General features: G+C 42.9%; 1 protein-coding gene across 1 annotated transcript in view; it reads left to right on the top strand.

Moving 5' to 3' along the window:
• Positions 1 to 10359, top strand: part of nucks1a (nuclear casein kinase and cyclin-dependent kinase substrate 1a) — a 35373-nt gene extending 25014 nt beyond the window's left edge. Inside the window, exons 6-8 of the mRNA XM_084316978.1 lie at positions 2456 to 2608; positions 5825 to 5983; positions 6738 to 10359. Of these exons, the coding sequence (XP_084173104.1) occupies positions 2456 to 2608; positions 5825 to 5983; positions 6738 to 7057 (632 nt within the window). The 3' untranslated portion in view covers positions 7058 to 10359. The remainder of the gene's footprint in view (positions 1 to 2455; positions 2609 to 5824; positions 5984 to 6737) is intronic.
• Positions 10360 to 21443: the final 11084 nt, after the last annotated feature.

The following is a 21443-nucleotide window of genomic DNA, read 5'->3' as shown; positions in this document are numbered from 1 at the left end:
AATTGGACGTACTTCTAGAAGTTTCTACGTGTCATCTGATGATGACCGGATGGGCGGGGGATCGTTTATAATTCCGTGGGCAGCGTTATATCATTCATCTAGTGTGGGTGATATGATCATCAGAGCAGTTTATATCGAACACGTTCAAAAATAACGCTGAATCTTACCGTATCTTCCTCGCGCCGTTGGACGATGAGCGTGGAACTGAAATATTCCTATTATGGGATGTAGAAATACGCGATCTATTTCCAGGTTGTATAATAGTATATACGTCCAAATCATGTTGTTTATCGAGTTATTCGCAACGGATCGCTATGTATTGTGTCGAGATCGAGTCCCGGGACCTATAGAGAGTGCCCGGAAGTAATATGGATCAGCACTTCATCCACATGACTTCCTGTTTGGCGCTTCTGCCGATCGGCCACCAGATGGCGCTCTTGAACCGCTAGAGGGTTGAGAGGAGGCCAGCACTGTGTCTCAGGGCTGCGGAGGAAAAATATGATTTCGATCACAGATTTTTGAAATATTGATATTAAAGACGAGTTAGGGCGTCCTCTGCAACTTTAGCATGGCTAGGAAAGACGCCTAAACACGTTTTCGGCACTTAAAGTGTTAAACGCTAACGCTATTAAATAAAAATATATAGTGGAGGTTAAAATAAGAATATGACTTGGCCTGAAAAAAGTTCAGTCAGGAGATTTTTTTTGCTTTAATCCCTGTATCATGCACTCTTCCTACTATACTAATATGTCTTCTTTACTACTATGCACTCATCACGGCAGCGCCCAAGTTTCAGCACTGTTTGATGTACATTGTTACTCATTTTTAAGTGTCGTACCATTCCTGTCGTACAGAACTTGTAAGTCACTTTGGATAAAAGCGTCAGCTAAATGACTAAATGTAAATGTCGTAAGACACTGAGGTTACGCTCATTTGCAGCAACGGCGAGTTTACAAAACGAGACGAGTCTTTCTCTCTAACCATGTTGGTATTTATTGTCCTTTCACTAACGAAATGTCTCATGCTTCTGTCATTTAATTTCCAAAGATGTAACTCTCTTGCTGACAATTTGACAATTTGTAAGTTGCTTTGGATAAAAGCATCAGCTAAATGACTAAATGTAAACGTAGAGTTGCCTCTACGCCTGTGTAACGTATAACACAAGATATTCCTTATTTCCTTTATTGATAACCCTTGTGGTAATTCGGGCGTCATAGCAGCATGGGGGAGGGGAGGTACAGGTATGGGCAGGGTAATGGTAGAAAGACATAAATATAGGCAATACAATTTTATCTGAATATAAAAATAGGATAAAAACTGTAAACAATATAATTTCACTCAATATAATACACTCTGAATATAATTAACTCTGAATATAATATATATATTTTTATTTAATTTATTTAACCAGGAAGTCTCATTGAGATACAATATCTCTTTTGCAAGGGAGACCTGGCCAAGATAACGGCAATAACATTTGCGATACATCACAAAGCAATAAAATGTGCGATACATCACACAAGAACACAATAAAAGTGCATGTATACAATACATCACATAAAACACAAAACAGAATAGTCTACATCAGGGGTTCCCAAACTTTTTTTATACCATGACCCCATTTTATTTAGGATTTATTTTGGCCCCACACTTAATGTTGTGGCTGTGTATGGTTCTTCCACACACTACTGAGGCTCCTGACTGTTTGTTAAATAGTAAAATTGCCAATAATATTATGTCTAGTTTCTTCCTTGTTACTGATAGACTTCAATAGGGGTGTAACGATGCATGTTTTTTTTGTGTGTATTGTTTTTATTGACCTATAGTCCATTCATGCTGAGTGAATCAGTTCCTTCAAGATTTGTTGGGGAATTAACTGATATAAAATTAATCGAAAATTAATCGAATCGAATCGTGGTCAAATGAAGAGATTTCATGATGCATTGAATCGTTGCCTGAATAATCGTAACGAAATTAATCGTTGTGAGGTCGCATCGTTACACTCCTAGACTTCAATCATCCAATCCACCATACAACACCAAACAAGAGTCAATAGCAACAGCAGAATAAGCCGTTTGAATAAGATTTGTCACATTGTTCATGGGCGCATTATCGATAAATATAGATTTTTTTTTAATTGATTTATTTGCATGTGTATACATTTTTTTTTATATATAAATACTTTTGTCGTAAAGAGAAGAAACCCCTATAACGTTAGTTTGTGTGTGTCATGCTTTTCCAATATATCACTGTACATAATTTGGGCATTTTCTTTGGCATTTCTTGCCAGTGATTACAGGCAGCCATTTTGGAGGAGAGACACAAACATTCCGTGCAAGGCCTCTATTCCCGTTTTCGTTCGCGGCCTAGTATTGTCCGTGGTTGGATATGCATGCATTTGTTTCTATGTGAAAATGCGCGTCGCGTCTGACTTTGCCTTTCTCTCCGCTTGCAGAGGACAGTGACGACGAGAAGGAGGTGAGGCCCAAGGTGCGCACGGTGCGCCAGGCCGCCACCAAGGCCGTGTCCAAACAGAGGGAGATCATACTCGGCGACGCAGGCAGCGAGGACGAGGAGAACGAGGAGAACGAGGAGGCTTATAAGGGCCGTAAGTAGACCACGTTGTAACACTTTACACACTAAGGAACTTGCTAAGAACGTCTCTCATACGGGCGATTAAAAGAACATGCCAACATTTTGGGAAATTAGCGTATCGTCTTCTCCAGAGCGAGACAAGAAGATGGATACCAGTTTCCTCTCTGTGCGTTCAGTAGAAAGCTATCTGGCTGCATGTTAGCCTAGCTTAGCACAATGAATGGAAGCGGACAGTGACAGGTAGCCTAGGCATTGTCCAACTAACGCATCTCCAGAAGGCTTACCCGTACATGTCCGCTTCCATTCATTGTGCTAAGCTAGGCTAACATGCAGCCAGATGGCTTTCTACTGAACGCAAAGAGAGGAAACTGGTATCTATCTTTTTGTCTCTCTCTGGAGAAGACGATAAGCTAATTTCCCAAAATGTTGGCGTGTTCTTCTCCAGACTGTAAGCTAATTTCCCCAAATGTTGGTGTGTTCCTTTTAAGTTTGGGCAGGGATGCAAATGGCTTGCTTTTCAGCGCATGTTGCTTTTTTCGCATCAATTTGTGTGAATCGTCGAGGTCCAAATAACTGGTTGTGTTGGCAAAGCAGAGACTGGTCTGGACCCTGGCTGACGGGCAGCTTGGCTGAGCTTTACAGAAAATATAGAAAAGCCCAATACCTGTAGCAAGAGTATTTGGTGCAAGCAAAGGAAGCACCTCCAATATGACGAAGCATTTGCTACAACCCTCTGTTCACAGTTTTCAACATCGTATCCCCAGCTAGCTAGCAGTAGTAATTAGCAACATCAGCACTTGTGCTGGCACATTGCTAACGTGTCGAGAGGTCTGGCTATTCATTTATATAAAAAAGTTATATTTAATTGCTCTCAAAGTATAATGATCAGGAGACTATTTATAAAGTTCAATAAGATGGTTTATTACAAGTATGGATCCATACAACATTACATAAATGGTAACAATAGTTAGTTCTATAGAGATTAGGCCTAGAGTTGAGAATGGGCGAGAGATGTGGAAGCGTGTTAGTGGAGACGTGAGATAAAAAGACAAAGATCGTATTTCCTGTTTACACAAAGGAAAGAGCGGGAAACAATGTCATCACATTTAGGGATGCATGAGTCAACAAGAGGTTTAACTTTCTTTGGCACTTAACACATTGGGTGCCACGCCCCCTTCCGGGAAGTGCATAGGCCTTGCCGCCCATTAACCCCATGTAAACGCTCACCTTGTTTGTAGAGCTAAACCTATATTTTATATTATAGCTATGGATCTAATAACGGCGTCAATTGTCAGTGGGTTTCTTCTGGTCAACGTGCAAAAAAGAGATAATTTTTTCATTTCTGTTTTATACCGTGGTGAATGTGTATAGTTTGAGTGATTCTGAGTAATCCCAGAAAAAGACGCGAAAACAGCGTTTTTGTGTAATTCAATAAACACGTTGCCATTTTTCGCCTGATTATTGAATCATCATGAAATAAACGCTAGATTATTGGTATTATGTCTCCTCGTGCATACATGAAAGGGGGGTTGGAGCGGGCGCACCTCCGTGCTGTGATCACTGCCAACGGGACACAGCACACACACACACACACAGACACAGAGCAAGCGCGGGGGGGAAAATATCAGATCAACATTTAAATCACATTGCGTGCACGACAAAGGATAATAGTGATGATCTAGCGTTGATTTTAGGAAGATCCGACAATCGGGAGAAAAATGACGACATGTTTATTGAATTACACAAAAACGCTGTTTTTTCGTGTCTTTTCCCTGGAATTGCTCAGAAGCGTCTGGAATATGTTCATATTCAAAACGGTATAAAACGGAAATGTACGGATGAGAAAATAATCAGTTTTTTGCACGTTGACCAGAAGCAGCTCAATGAGACTCGACGGCGTTATGAGACCCATAGCTATATAAAATATAGGTTTAGGTCTACAAAGTACAACTACATTTACATGGGTTTAATGGACGGCACAGAAATGGTCACTTCCCGGAAGGGGCGTGGCACTCAAATTCCGGTGATAGAAACAGGCGTCACACGATTGGGCGTACATGGCACATGACCAGAAATGACCTGGCCAATCAGAGACGCGGAAACAAAGTTCTGTTGTAGAAGGCATTCAGGCGTATAGGATGAGCTAGTGCTAAATGCTTCCTTTGTAGACTGTAAGCCTACGAGCCAACAACAAACCCTAATGGACTGCCTGTCCAATCAAAAGCCAACAACAAGCCATAATGGTCTGCCTGTCGATCACTAACTGACGACTACTATGCTATTCACTTTGTTTTGTCTCGCCCACTTTTGCTGTCGTAGTTCTATTTCTGGTCGCTGCACTTTGTGGTAAAGATGTTAGCTAGTGTGGATACTTCACAGTAGGCCGGCGGTCCCCGACTAAGGATTTGTATAGTCGATTTTGATTGGCCGAAATTTGCCGATAGTCGACTACCGCCCCCGAATGCAAAATGGGGGATCATTCCATTTGGGCTGTGGGGGGTGCTTAGTGTCTGAAGGAGTCGACTGAAGGCTTCTTGTCCTCTGCGAAAGCATGCAATTGGTCCACTGATGGATACATCTTGATATGTCTAGTGTGTGAAATCCTCTTTCAGTGCCTGTTTTCTTAGGCAGTTATCCTCGCTGGACGCTGGTATGTGTGCCATTAGCGTTAGCCATGCTTCTAGGCCTTTGCTTTTGGAAAGAATGATTAAAAAAAATATATATGATAATCTTTTAAAAAGACAATTGCATTAGACTAAGAGGTTGGCAGTCGACTACGGCTCTTTTCGATCGATTAGTCGACTAATCGAGGTCAGCCCTACTTAAGATACACCTATATGGACAAAACTGCTTCGCTAGCTAGTGTGGATACTTAAGATACACCTATAGACAAAACTGCTTGGCTAGCTAGTGTGGATACTTCACAGCAACAGTAAGAAGCATTTTGTACAAAAGTATTCTGTACTTCTGTATGACAACTATTAAAGAAACTTGAAGAAACTTGAAACTTGAAACTTGAGATACACCTATATGGACAAAGCTTATTCTCTTTGTAAGACAGATGGCTTTGAAAACAAGTGGCTTACCTTTTTTTCCCACTCAGAATGAATGGAACTTGAAGGCCTAATAATACAGTATCTCTTTCTAGATACTGGGTCAAATCACTTGACCGAGGGACACGGTTCAGTGAGACGTTGCTAATAGACTTTGGTTTCCACCTGTGGTGCAGGAGATGAGTCTGGCAGCGATGAAGACTTCATGGTGGAGGATGATGATGATAGCGACTACGGTCGCTCCAAGAAGAGGAGCAGCAGCAAGAAGGTCATCAGAAGGGGGCGACCCGAGAAGAAGGAGAAGAAGTCTCCCAAGCCACGACTAAAGGCCACAGGTGAGGTGTCTGATCCCAGGGAGGGCGTGGCCACGTTGGACGCCTTTTTTTAAATTGATTTATTTTGCGCTCAAACGTGAGGCCCTGCAGTGTACATAGAGAATCAAAAGCGCACAATAAGCAATACCACTGATTACCGCTGCTACCTCAGCTAACGTTACATAAGTTACGTACATTACTACTCGCAGCCCTCCAGGCGTTGCTGTCGTGGTGAGACCTGCTCGTACAAACAGGGTTTGTTGGAAACTGCCAAAATTAGCGTCTCCTCAATTATCTCCTTTTATTGTTATTTTTTTTATTTTTTATTATTCAGATAGCGCCGATTTCTATTCTATTTGATTGGTCCGTCAACATTGACGTCGGTGTGCTCCGTGGCTAAAATTGAAACTGAAGGCGCCTGAAAAAGTGAAAAGCCGCCACTTCAAGAATGCCAGACGCATAGTTTGGAGGAGATGCGCGCCTGTCGAGAAAAAACCATTGAAAACAATATAAATAAGGCACATTCGAAATGACATCCGATGTGATGACAGCCTAAAGCTGCAGGGTGCTAGTTTTATACAAACATCACTGTTTGAAACTATGGACCCAAATACACACAGAGGATAGTTAAATGTACCGTTATGGAATCGTACATACCGATTTAATGAAGTGTTGGCAGTACAGCATAGGAACAGGAAGTCTTTATAAGTGGGGGAAATAACCTATTGAGCCGCGTCCTCATCTGTACGTCTGCCTGCCTTCTCTCGCCCCACAGTCACCCCCAGCCCAATGAAAGGCAAGGGGAAGGGACGTCCAAGCGCCAAGGCCCAGGAGAAGAGCTCACCCAAAGAGGAGGAAGAGGAGGAGCCCGAGAGTCCCCTGGAGGAAGAGGAGGAGGAGGAAGAGGAGGAGGAGGAGGTGGTGGAGGAGAAGGAGAAGGAGAAGAAGGTCGAGAAGAAGGTTGAGAAGAAGAAGGAGAAGGAGACCTCCCCCCCTCCCAAGAAGACAAAGGAGGCGACGGCAGATGAAGAGGAGGAGGAGGAGGAAGAAGAGGAGGACGGGTCAGAAGAGGAGCCGCCCTCCGGGGAAGACTAGAAGACCACCACCGGCCACGACACCCCTCCCTCCCTCCCTCTCTCTCTCTTTATCTTCTCAATTTTTTTTGTTTCGTTTTGTTGCTCTGCATTTAGAGGGTTTATTTTTTTGGTTATTCGTGGTGGCCTGGCTCAATGGTTTGGACTTCATGTGCTTTACTAGTTTGCTTTCGTCCCACATCCCTGTGAACCTATCCTACCATGATAGCCCGAGACGTGCGCTCATGAGACCATACATTACCGCGTATGTAAGGAGCCCTTTTCCCCCCTCCTTCTCTCTTTTTGTATCCGAGTCGCTTTATCGCTTCCCGCTACGACACTCAGCTTTACTCGCCCTCTCTCTCTCTTTTCAAACCGTGGTTTAATAACTCTTTTTATCTTTAGAAGTACGTGTATGAATTTCCAGAAAAAAATAACTTTCTTCGAGACGTCGTTAGTTTTTGCCTTTCTAAGAGCTCAGTGCTATAGTGAGCATCCGTCCTGAGCCATCGCCTAGAGCGCGAAGACGCTAGTTCTCTCTCCGCAGGCTTGCTTGTGTGTGTGTGTTTTTTCAGTTTTTGTGAGATAATCGCTGATCTGACGTGACGTGCCAGGGGGGAAAGCCAGCTAGCGAAACCTTTTTTATGATTTATTTTTCTTTTCTTTTTTTCTGGCTGGTCATGTTGGATCGCCGATTATCGGGCCATTGGCTCGCTCAGAGCTCTGCAGTATCACCAATCACAGTGCTGTATTGACTTAAGTGACTATACCCATTGGTTGGCCACGGCCCCTTGTTGACCAACCAGAGTGCTCGACTTGGGACTCTTTAATTAAACGATCTGACATCAGTCTGTCTGCTTCCTGTCTCCCCCCCCCCCCCCTCCTAGGTACTTTGTGTTTTTAAAGCTTAAAAAAAAAAAAAAAAAAAAAAAAAAGCAGCAGCATGTTTTACCAGGACATTTTAGAGTTATTGTTTATATTTTGAACGGTTTGTTCGATTAATGCCGTGTCCTTTATCCCCGCCCCCCCCCCCCCCCCCCCCCCCACACACCTGCTTCTCTCACACTTTGGATCCTTGCCGCTCTCACTACTGTATGTTTAGTGAACGGTTCTGTGGTGCACTGGAGAGAGTCATTGTTTTTCGACGGTGGTGGGACTTCTCTGACCGCTCTGAGCTGCTGCTGCTGCTGCTTGTAGATCAGCTCATGAGATGTGTAACAGTCGAAAAAGTGTAGTATTACATGAAATGGTCCAGGGTCAGCCTTTAGTAAGTCCCGAGGTCACCGTTTGGGTGTTTGTTACATGTCAGACTGGCGCTATCTACCACAGATGGGTGTGTATGTTTTGTGTATTATTTGTGTGTTTGTGTGCGTGCGTAAAGAGGGTCTGGCATTTTTTCCATGGCCTGAAGTGGCTCCCATTTAGCTGCTTATGTGACTTGGTTTATATTGTATGTTAGGCTTTCAAAATAATGCACACAATGCTATGTGAAGCGTCCCCCCCCCCCCAAAAGAAAACACAAGTTCCCTGCATGGCTAATGCGTCAACTCACCATTCAATCCTTTGTGCCAGGCATCCTAAAGATTGTTCTTTTTTTTTTTATTATTAAAATCAAGAAGACGTGTTTTTTGTTTTGTTTTTTTCTTCCCCTGAGAGTCCAAAAAAATGAATGTTTTTGTTCCCGCTCTTGTTGGTTTATTGTTTTGATTCTCTATTCAGATTTTTTTGTAATGTTTGTTTTTTAAGAAAAGAAATAAAATGTATCTTGATTTTAAAGAGAAACGTCGACCCTTATCCATCTGTTCTGCTCGTGGTTGACCTGGCGAGACTGGCCATCCCTCCCTTTTAGTCACTGGTCCTCCATCTCTGTCTCTGCCCCCCCCCCCCCCCCCCCATTCAATTTCTCTGCGTCACTCAAGACGAGGGCAAGATCAAAGACATTTCAGATCAGCTTTTTCCATTCATGTAACACAGTCGGCATCTACATATTTGACGTTTTGTAGCCCCCCCCCAAAGGTAACTCCCAAGATATGTCCCGAGACAGACCATACATATACAAGCTATATATTTCAGACCGGACGATTTGAAATTCCGACTTTTTGAAGTGATTCGGATGACACTGTTTATTAAGTGGGCAGCTCACTCTGCATAGGTAAACTCTAGGCGTTCGTTGTCTATTTGTTAATGCCTTAATTTCCATTGGGTAATGTATAAGTAGTAAAGTAGTTGGTATCATAAACTGTGGTAAGTGGAGGAGAGGCTAGTCGCTAGAGAATGTAATCTGTGTGTTGGTCTTTGTCATGAGTTGCAAATTAGACTAGTGGTTTAAAGGAAAAGGAAAAAATACATTTTGATCAGCAGACCATCTAAAGCCATAAATGATCTCAATACTAGTGACTTAAGAGATCAGGTGCAGTAATTGTGATACTGCATTTAGGGGTGATAAGTTAAGAGTTTGATGTCAAAGCAAAAAAAAAATCACTTGATTCCAAAATAAAAGCTGCCATTGTGATCTTGGGGAATATGTATTCATTAAGTAGGCACACGCGTCAGATTTAATGAGACATGCTGACCTTTTCCCAATTTGTCCCAAGACTGCAAGTCGACGAAGGGTCCTGGAACTTCGACTTTCCCGACCTCACTTGAATCAAAATTTTCTTTTTCTTTTGGGGTTTCCAAAGCACATGTCCATTGTAGCGGATCCGTGTTATTTCTATGTTCCAATTCCCAAATTGACATTGGAACGATTTGTTGATTTTTAAGAAGATTGCTTTAGGGATAGCCTAAGCAAACTCGATGTAATAAGTGTTTATACATATCTAGTGCTCTTTTAAGATCTGCAGTGCGTGAGTAGCTAGTGCAGGAAGCGGGGAGGACTGGAGGGTTCCGATCCAGAAGGTGATTTTGTAACGTGGAAAGTACAGAGGGCTCGGAGTGAGGAAGACGGCACTCAAGTCTGAGGTGCCCGGGGTTCCCATCCATTAGTCCTGGTAGAGACGACGTGCGGATTTACTCTTTTCATCCATTCTACGAGTTTTTTCCGTTTATCGTTTTGATTTTTTCTATGTACCTTGAATTGTATTGGCAATGTAAATGTAAGCAAACTTGTGATTCCTACAGGTGATGACGTGGAGAAGCTTTTGTCAGTATAGTGTGGATAAGGATCGCTGAACTGTTGAATCTTTTGCATGTTGTGGAAAAGTGAGAAGCGATGATGATGATGGCAATATTGTGGTCTTAAAAAAAAGTATTAACGGCAACACGGATGTTGATAATGTTTTGGTTTCCCAGCTTCTAATAAAGGCAACCTACTTTTTATATGCATTTAACTACGTGTTTTCTGATGTCGAGCTCTGTGTGAACGTCACGATCCAAAGGGCAGGGTAGTGGTCCTTGGGGAGATTTCAGGCGCTCCCCAGGACAAATTAGGAACAGTTTTAATTTCACTGTGTACCTTACCACTATGTTTCTATCCTTACACTACAACCTATCACGCTAATATGGCTACACAACTATGCACTCAGACTGTAGCACTCGACTTTGACACTATTTGACGAACAATCTTACTGACCCTTAGCTGCCAGAGATGTACCCTTCCTTGTTTTAAAACCTTTATTTACCCAGGGTAGGTTCGCTGAGCACAGATGCTCTTTTTCAGCTACGCCCTGCTTCACATGCACACAGTTCCATTCACACCTGGGAGCTGCCCAGTACAACCACCACAGTCGACACCATTGGCCACTGAGCAACTCCACTGGAGCATTTGGAGGTTAAGTGCCTTGCTCAAGGGCACTTCGGCGGCAGATTTTTCCTGCCGGTCCCGGGGATCCAACCGGCGACCTTCCGGTCACAAACCCGCTTCTCTAACCATTAGGCCACCGCTGCCCCCAAATGCTATGTGTAAGTCAGCCCAATGAGGGAATGTAAATTCTCGACTAAATAGTATCTTTCTTAACAGACATCTCAGATCGGTTTCCTTTGATGGGATGGTACGGGGCCCGTAGGCCAAATGCACATCAACCTGTGGTCCTTGACGTAAGGAGGCTGAGAACTCGCCGCTCTAGAATAAATGTAGATTCCAATGCAGAGGTGTTCTTGAAGATGTAAACTGAACCTCAAAGCTTTATTTATTCTTGAGGAAGGCGTTGAGGTTTCCCTCGTTTGCGATGCTGTCGAGATTACGTTGCATATTAAAACAGTTAAAAAATATATAAATAAATACAAATCTGTTAGATAATTAGATATTGAATCGTTATGACAAACTGATGATTATAAAATAAAACGATTAGATTAGATTCAAAAAATGTATTGTCATACAGCACAAGTACGGTACAACAGAAATAAGTTTGGCATCCAACCAGAGTGCAATAGTAATATAAAATGTAGTACTGAGTATAAAATGAGTACTACTGAGTAATAATGGTAAGCAGGTGTATGTACAGAGTTGTAGTATTAATGTGTACAGTGATACAGGTATAAAGGTACAGGTACAAACTGAAGCAGGGTGATTTGTGATAATGTTTTTTAAATTGTCCATATGGTAGTCAGTGTGGGGTATTGATTTTTAGTGTGAGTTGAAGATCATTCCAAGAAGCCAGTGGCATTAAAACAAACGCTTTCTAAGCTCAGTAGATCTGGTATGTCATAAATGTATCTAGATGTAGCAGTACTGTCTATCTGTATGTCATGTTATGATGAATTGAAAATGGGGGACCCTGATGTAAACAAGACGAAAGTCTTTCTCTGGTCTGCATCCCCTTAACAATTCTGTGTATTGAGCTGTACTGTATTGTACCCATTCTGCAATCTGTTAATAAAGTTTTCAATCAATCAATCAGTCTGCACTCTGGGGACGCTGAGCGTCAGCTAGTCATGGGAGCGTGTCAGTATACGGTCTAGAGTTCCAATCTAGCAACATTGTGATATTATAATGATGGTAAGTTTAAGAATAGGGGGCAGGTAACCATAAGATTTATTCTTCTTCCTGCTCCTTTTGCCCATGGTACAACTGTATTTATGATTTTGTATGAAAACTGTATGATTGTATTGCTTCCATGTAGCAAATAAAAACTCTGAATCTGTAATCTGTGGAACACAGTCAGAAGGAATCTTCAGGCTCTCTTACGCAGAGCAGGGAGATAAGAGTTGAAAGCCGTTATTTAACCAGGCGCCGCATATCCTTCCTGTTGAGGACGCCTGTTTTCACTTGATATGATAAGGGCTTGTATCTCCTCCCCGCTCTGTGCAAGAATGCCTGAAGAATCTTTTTATAGTTACAACTTACAGGTGGTACTCGCTCTCAGCCACACGGTGGCGGTGTTATGGCATACAGTACTAATACCCACTGAAACAGCTACAGATTCATGAGCAGCTTTTGTCCTGACAAAGGGGCCCTAATAAGCCGTTACAAATTTTGGTCGAACCGTGGACAGTCAATTATTCGATGCAGAACGATGCATTCTGTGTGGACCGGATACAGCTGTAGATCAGATGAGATCTTGTGAGTATTATTTCCTTTGAGGAGGAGGCCAGGTCAGTCGAAAGGGCCTCAGAGCCACAGTTGAAAAGTCAAGTTCAAGTTCAAGTTTCTTTAATAGTTGTCATACAGAAGTACAGAATACTTTTGTACAAAATGCTTCTTACTGTTGCGCTCCAGAGACTGTGCAAGACAAGATAAGTATGAAATAAAAACATAGTAAAATTAGAAGTAAAAAAAGAGGTCACAGTGTTCAGTTTAGACATATGTACAATGTTCGATGCAGAATAGACGTAGTTACCATACAATATACAATACTGTGCAGTGTACTAATATACAATACTATATAGTGCAAGGCAGAAATGGAGAAATGGGACGAGGTGCAATTTAGGTACAATTCACAGTAGGTGTACGAGTTGTAGTGCAAATCCTTTATCAATAAATATAAAGTGTAAGTGTGTTTGTGTGATCTAAAGTGTGGAGAGTGGGTGCTGCAGTGTGTTGTTTGTTTGAGTGAGTGTGTGCGTGTGGGTGTGTGTGCTGTGTGCATTTGATGGTTGTTGCATAGTGATTATTGTTCGTTTAGCGATTATTGTTCGTTTAGCAGCCTGATGGCCTGGGGATAGAAGCTTCTTCTGAGTCTTTCTGTGCTCGCCTTAAGACTCCGGTATCGCTTGCCTGACCGCAGCAGTTCAAAGAGGCAGTTGTTCGGGTGGCTCGAGTCCTTAATAATTCTCTTAGCCTTCCCCTTGCACCGCTTGATGTAAATGTTCTGGAGGGTGGGAAGCCCCCCTCCAATTGTGCGTTCGGCTGAACGTGTCACTCTTTGTAGTCTGCTACGGTCTTGTGCAGTGCTATTCCCAAACCAGGAGGTGATGTTGCCGGTCAGGATGCTCTCTATTGTACATGAGTAGAAGTTCCTAAGGATCTTCTGACTGACTTGGAACTTCCTTAGGCGCCTGAGGAAGTAGAGGCGTTGTCGTGCCTTCTTCACAACACTGTCAATGTGTGTGGTCCATGTCAAGTCCTCGGATATGTGGGCTCCGAGGTACTTGAAACTGTTCACTCTCTCAACCGGTGTCCCGTCGATGCTGAGGGGGCTGTAGTCCTTGACCCCCGACCTCCTGAAGTCCACAATCATCTCTTTTGTTTTGCTGACGTTCAGGGAGAGGCAGTTCTCCTGACACCACTGTGACAGGTTCTCTACCTCTTCCAGGTAGGCCCTTTCGTCGTTGGCAGAGATCAGGCCCACCACTACTGTGTCATCAGCAAATTTGATGATGGTGTTGTTGTTCCGCTGTGCTACGCAGTCATGTGTGTACAGGGAGTAGAGGAGGGGGCTCAGAACACAGCCCTGGGGGGCCCCTATGTTGAGCGTGATGGATGAGGAGGTGCAGTTGCCGGCTCTTACCACCTGGGGTCTGCCCGTCAGGAAGTCCAAGACCCACTGGCACAGGTCATAGTTCAAGCCCAGGTCCCTGAGCTTGGCTATGAGTTTGGAGGGGACTATGGTATTGAATGCTGAGCTGTAGTCGAAGACACCAATCAAAGATCATCAGACAGAGAATTGGTTTACAGGTTTGGTTTACTTTAGTCCTAAAATGTGTGTACACATAATGATAATAATAATAAACCTTATTTGTATAGTACCGTTCATACAAGAATTACAAGAATTGCAGCCCAAAGTGCTTCACAGCAGTAAAATGGACATGCAGAGAATAAGAAAAAGGGTAAACGCAATGCAGACAATAACAATACAAACATTGACTCACATAGTTTAAAACCTGAGTCTTCCCTGTTAGATGGTCATAAACACGATATCATACACGTCTTCTTTAAACAAGTCAAGAAGAAACATCACAATAAGTCAAGAACAAAATAAATGCAAATTAAATAAATGCAACACTCCCAGACATACCCCACACGAAGGTAAGGAAAAAATGCACCACAGGCAATGTGGAGGAGAGAAACGTTAGAAGGGCCATTCAAGGGGGGATCTCCCTTCTTAGATGTTGGTGATAGTAGTGTTGCAGTGAAAACAGTTGGTAGGCATGCACTCTGTTGAGTTATAATCAATCAATCAATGTGTGTAGTAAAACAGATGAGTGCATGCGATAGCAACTGAACAATGTTTTTCCACAATGTTTTGTGCTGCACTTGTGTTGTTATCAGTCTTTGGCTATATGTTCACACTGCAATCCCTTAACATAACATTTGGCTATGTTCAATCTCACACTACCGGCAATAGTAGCCTGATTTATTTCGCCATATGATTCAGATCTGTATTTTTTTTCATGACAGTGTGAACAGCACAAATTACATTGAATCTGATCTTTTCAACTCAGACTTGGGCTCCTGGACTGACCCGCATGCACAAATGAACAATAAAGAAGATGGATGTAAAGAATTGTGACAAATGTCAATCTAGAGTGACGTAGAAGTCGCATGAAAGTCGCATGACTGTTCAGACTGAGGTCGCATATAAAAAGATCGGACCTGTATCTGATTTAGGACCACATATGAAAGTGGCCCAAATCAGAATTGAAAAGATCAGATTCCATGCGAGTTGTGCTGTTCACACTGTTCAGATCTTAGTCACATATGAGCAAAGGAATCAGATTTGGGTACTACAGGGTACCACATGGTACCACATGGTACTACAGGGTACTACAGGGTACTACATGGTACTACATGGCACTACATGGTACTACATGGCACTACAGGGTACTACAGGGTACCACATGGTACCACATGGTACTACATGGTATACATGGCACTACAGGGTACCACATGGTACTACATGGTACTACAGGGTACTACATGGCACTACAGGGTACTACATGGCACTACAGGGTACTACAGGGTACCACATGGTACCACATGGTACTACATGGTACTACATGGCACTACAGGGTACCACATGGTACTACAGGGTACTACATGGCACTACAGGGTACCACATGGTACTACATGGTATGTTTGCATACCAGGCAAACATCGGGGTGGAGGATGCCATCATCTACATGCTCCACAGAGCGTACACGCACCTGGAGAAGCCGCGCAGCTCAGTGAGGATTATGTTCTTTGATTTCTCCAGCGCCTTCAACACCATCCAGCCGTCACTGCTAGCGGAGAAGCTCTCCGCGATGCAGCTGGAGCACGGCTTGGTGGCCTGGGTCAAGGACTACCTCACTGAGAGGCCACAGTACGTCAGACTAAAGGACAGTCAGTCTGACGTACTGGTGAGCAACACCGGCGCCCCCAAGGAACTGTGCTGTCACCCTTCCTCTTCACCCTCTACACCTCAGACTTCTGCCGCAACTCAAGCGGGTGCCACCTGCAGAAGTTCTCAGACGACTCCTCCATCGTAAGCTACATCACCGACGATGATGAGGAGGAGTACAGAGCCCTGGTGGAGAGCTTTGTGGGGTGGAGCGACAGCAACCACCTCCAACTCAACACCAGTAAGACCAAGGAGCTGGTGGTGGACTTCCGGAGGGGCAAGAGGAGGCCCCCCCCGATTCCCATCTCCATCCGAGGGGTGGATGTGGAGATGGTGGACTCATATAAGTTCCTTGGGGTACACCTGAACAATAAACTGGACTGGTCGGATAACACAGAGGCCCTCTACAGGAAGGGACAGAGCAGGCTGTTCTTCCTGAGGAGACTCAGGTCCTTCAATGTGTGCAACAGACTGCTGCAGTCTTTTTACCAGTCTGTTGTGGCCAGCATCCTCTTCTATGCTGTGGCATGCTGGGGAGGCTACATCAACTCAAGGGACACCAACAAGCTCAACAAGCTGGTGAGGAAGGCTAGCTCCGTGATGGGAGTCGAGCTACCTAGACTTGAGGTGATGGCAGAGAGGGGGATGATAAGGAAGCTGGCTGCCATCATGGAGAACCCCTACCACCCCCTCTACAACGAGCTAGTCAAGATGAGAAGCTCGTTCAGCCACAGACTCATTCCCCCCCGACACTCAACTAACCGCCTCGGACAGTCCTTCATACCAGCGGCCATCAGGCTCCACAACAGTGGGCAGCGACTAGCAGCCTCCAGGCTCCACAACAGGGGGCAGCGACAGCGACTGCTACCAGACATTGACCTGGGACTTATAGGAACCCAAGGAGGACAACCTACACTACCTTAGGCCTACTGCACCTTAGGTGGATACTGTGATACTGTGATACTGTGAATAATGTATATTCAGTGGATACCGTGATACTGTGAATAATGTATACTCAGTAGATAGTAAATTATAACACAACCTTAGGCATACTGCACCTTATGTGGCACTGTGAATAATGTGAATATTTCTTCAGCTAGTCAGATAGTAAATTATATTGACCATATTGACCAAATTGTTTACACTGTCTGTGTTCTTTTTACTACCTGTACACTGTGTTGTTTTTACTACCTGTACCCCCCCCCCCCCATGCTGCTATGATGCCTGAATTTCCCCAAGGGGATCAATAAAGGAATATCTTATCTTATCTTATCTTATCTTAGTGCCATGTAGTACCATGTAGTACCCTGTAGTACCATGTAGTACACTAGTGCCATGTATACCATGTAGTAGGGCTGACCCCTATTAATCGATTAGTCGACTAATCGGTCGAAAGGAGCCGTAGTCGACTGGCCAACCTCTTAGTCGAATATAATTAAAAAAAATATATAAATATATATATATTTTTTAGTTATTTTTTATTTTTGTATCATTCTTTCCAAAAGAAAAGAGGCCTAGGAGCGTGGCTAACGCTAATGGCACGCATACCAGAGCCTAACTGCTTACGAAAACAGGCACAGAGGCACTGAAAGAGGATTTCACCCATCTAATGAACACACTAGACTAGACAAATATCAATGTATCCATCAGTGGACCAATTGCATGCTTTTGCAGAGGACAAGAAGCCTTCAGTCGACTCCTTCAGACATTAAGCACCCCCCACAGCCCAAATGGAATGATACAAAAAAAAAAAAAAAAAAAAAATATTATACTTATTTTTTATTAAAAAAATTTTGTCAACCAATAGTCGACTAACGGCAAATTTTGGCCAATCCTAGTCGACCATCCAAATCCTTAGTCGGGGACAGCCCTACCATGTAGTACCCTGTAGTACCATGTAGGACCCTGTAGTACCATGTAGTACCCTGTAGTGCCATGTATACCATGTAGTACCCTGTAGTAAGTACCCTGTAGTGCAGGGGTCAGGAACCTTTTTGACTGGGAGAGCCATAAAAGCCAAATATTTCTAAATATATTTCATTGATAAGAATCAGCTGGTCTTCAGGTTGAAGATTTTTAATTTCTGTCCACTTGTGTTCCCTCACCAGCTCTGCTCGCTATATCTTCAGCTACAGATACTATTAGCTGTATCTTCTAAACTAATTTCTGTTTACTTTTAAATGACACAGTATTATTAAGAAATATCACAAGTATTAAAAAAATAAATAATAATTTTTTTTTTTTTTTTTTTTACTCAAAGAATTCTGGGACATATGCTGTCACCAGAAGAGCCATATATGGCTCGCGAGCCATAGGTTCCCGACCCCTGCTGTAGTACCATGTAGGACCCTGTAGTACCATGTAGTACCCTGTAGTGCCATGTAGTACCCTGTAGTACCATGTAGGACCCTGTAGTACCATGTAGGACCCTGTAGTACCATGTAGTACCATGTAGTGCCATGTAGTACCATATAGTACCATGTAGTATTGTTCTGTTGTCCGCCAGTTGTTGTTCAGTTCAGTTGTTGCTCTGTATGTATGTCCTGCCTTTTTAATAATGTTCCTTTGTGTTTTATTTTTATTTATTTGATTTTATCCCCCATCCCCTTTCCCCTAGGGGGCTTTTTACCCCCAAATAGGCCGTTATTGAAAATAAGAACTTGTTCTTAATTAACCTGCCTATTCAAATAAAGGTTTGATGATAATAATAATAATAATAATAATAATAATAATAATAATAATAATAATAATAATAATAATCTTTATTTATATAGCACCTTTCATACACGGAGTGCAGCTCAAAGTGCTTAACAGAGCAAAGAAATAAAAACACAACATTTTACAATAAAGCACAAAAAAAAAGTAAGGAAAAGAAAAGCAGGATTTTAAGACCAGCAAAACATGATTAAGAAAATAGCTAAAAAGCATAAATGACAACAGGCATTTTAAAATCAGCTAAAAGCAAGAGTATAAAAATATGTCTTGAGCTGTGCTTTAAAGCTATCCACAGAGGCTGCCTGTTTTATATGTAGTGGGAGATTATTCCACGCCGTCGGCCCATAGAAACAAAAGGCTGCTTCGCCATATTTTTTATATTTCATTGTAGGCACTTCGAGCAGGTCCGCACTAGAGGACCTGAGGGGGCGGTTTGGAACATATCTATGTAAGCAGTCGCAGAGATAAGATGGTGCCAGACCATTAAGAGCTTTAAAAACAAGCAGGAGAATTTTAAAATCAATCCTAAAGACAACCGGGAGCCAATGCAGTGAAGCTAAAACTGGAGTAATATGTTCCCTCATCTTAGTTCTAGTTAAAATTCTGGCTGCCGAATTTTGGACAAGTTGTAATCTGTCAGTTGTTTTCTTTGGAAGGCCAGAATAAAGTGCATTACAATAATCAAGCCGAGAGAAAACAAAAGCGTGGATTAGCGTTTTTGCATCATCCAGGGACACATAGGCTCTAATTCGTGCAATATTTCTAAGATGAAAGAAGGCAATCTTCGTGACATGATTAATGTGTGTATTAAAATTCAATTCAGAATCAATAATAACCCCCAGGTTCTTTACTGCAGTGTTATTTTCTACGTTCAGGTTACCCAGTCTACTTTTTATCAGTTCTCTCTGCTCACTAGACCCCACTATGAGAACTTCTGTCTTATCCTCATTTAGCTTGAGAAAATTCTCACTCATCCAGCCTTTTAAGCTGGACAAACAGGTCAACAACGGGTCTAGAGCACAGGGCTCGTCTGGAGCTACGGAGAGGTAAAGCTGGGTATCATCAGCATATAAATGGAAGTTAACTCTATGATTGGTAATAAGTCCACCCAGCGGCAGTATATACAGGGAGAACAATAAAGGGCCAAGAATGGATCCCTGCGTGATACCAGAACAGATGGTGTGTTTGTCGGAATCATAATTCGCTAGATTGACAGAGTAGCTTCTACCTGTTAAGTAGGAATGAAACCAGGACAAGGCCGTGCCTGACAGACCTATCCAATACTCGAGGCGGTGCATTAGAATTGTGTGGTCAATTGTGTCAAACGCAGCCGTTAAATCTAGGAGTAGGAGAACGGATACCTCTTTATTGTCCGCAGACACCCTAAGGTCGTTAATTACCTTTACAAGTGCTGTCTCAGTGCTATGGCCCCTCCGGAAACCAGATTGGAATTGGTTATGGACCCCATTTTTCTGTAAAAACGCATCCAGTTGATAAAAAATTGTCTTTTCTAAGACCTTGCCCAAAAAAGGGAGATTAGAGATAGGTCTATAGTTACTCAACACAGAGGGATCAAGGTTGTGTTTCTTTAGTAAGGGCCTAACTACAGCCATTTTTAGTGAGTCTGGAAAGATGCCTGATTTGAGAGAGCTGTTTACAATTTTAAGGATATCTCCAACCACACTGTCTAAAACCTCTTTGAGGAAGGGGGTGGGAATGGCATCCAAAGAACAGGAGGATGATGACATTTGCGATATGGTTTTGCGGAGTTCCTTTTCATCAATTTCACAGAACGATGCTAGACTTCCCCTGGAGCGATTTATCCTGTTGCATATAGCACTACTAGCGGCATTTGTAGTTTGAGAGTTTGTGCTAAGAGCATCACTCACAATTGATGATGATGATGATAATGATGTAGTACCTTGTAGTGCCATGTGTACCATGTAGTACCCTGTACTACCATGTAGGACCCTGTAGTACCATGTAGTACCATGTAGTACCCTGTAGTACCATGTAGTACCCTGTAGTGCCATGTATACCATGTAGTACCCTGTAGGACCCTGTACTTCCGTCTTGTTTACATCAGGGTCCCCCATTTTCAATTCATCATAAATGTACAGTTCCCTCCCCCTTGTATATATTTACTGTATGTCACAAATGTAACAGTACTGCATTGAGGTCTTTCTCTGGTCTGCATCCCCTTAACAATTGTGTGTATTGAGCTGTACTGTACTGTACCCATTCTGCAATCTGTTAATAAAGTGTTCAATCAATCAATCAATCAATCCCGCACAGTGCAATACTCCAATTCAGCCATTGGGTGGGTGGCGCTGCTGAGCGGGCCTGTGACGGTCTCGTGACCCAAATCAGCCATTGGGAGAGAGGGGCCTGAAAGCGTGGGGTCTGAGAGTGTGGCAGTGGGAGGGGCCCAGTATGGTCTGCCGGGCTGCAGCTGGATGCTCCTCGTGGGGGGAGCCAACTGGCTCCATTATGCTGGTGAGCCGTCTGATGATGAGGGAAGTGATCGCGAGTTGGAAAGCAGCATGGAATATATATTTACAGCAGCCAATAATCAATCAATAAACGCGATATTTGGAATGGCGATCAGGAATTGGAATAATCTTTTTGGAGAACATCTGATCTAAGGTAAGGAGTCTATGTTACCAGTTTTAGGATAATCAGAGCTGTATTCACTGAGATAACAGCGTGTCCCGTATGTGTGTATGTGTGTGTGTGTGTGATGTTGAGGAAATGAGAGAATAGATTTTTCAGCCCGCTTCTATAGCGTGCATAAGTACACATATACTATCGATAATCTAGCATTTATTTGAAAACGATTCATAAATAGGCCGACAAATGACAACGTGTCTAGTGTATTCGAGAATATTCCAATAAATGCCGTTTATGGGGGAATCTTTCTATTTTCCGGAAATTTTCGAGAGAACGATAGCTTTTCGAAATGCTATAAAAAGGATATGAACCGATTAAAAAACA

Source organism: Notolepis coatsorum (assembly GCF_963971535.1).
Source record: "Notolepis coatsorum genome assembly, chromosome: 6".
In the NCBI taxonomy this organism is placed as follows: domain Eukaryota; kingdom Metazoa; phylum Chordata; class Actinopteri; order Aulopiformes; family Paralepididae; genus Notolepis; species Notolepis coatsorum.
This window is presented reverse-complemented; position numbering and strand designations above follow the sequence as displayed.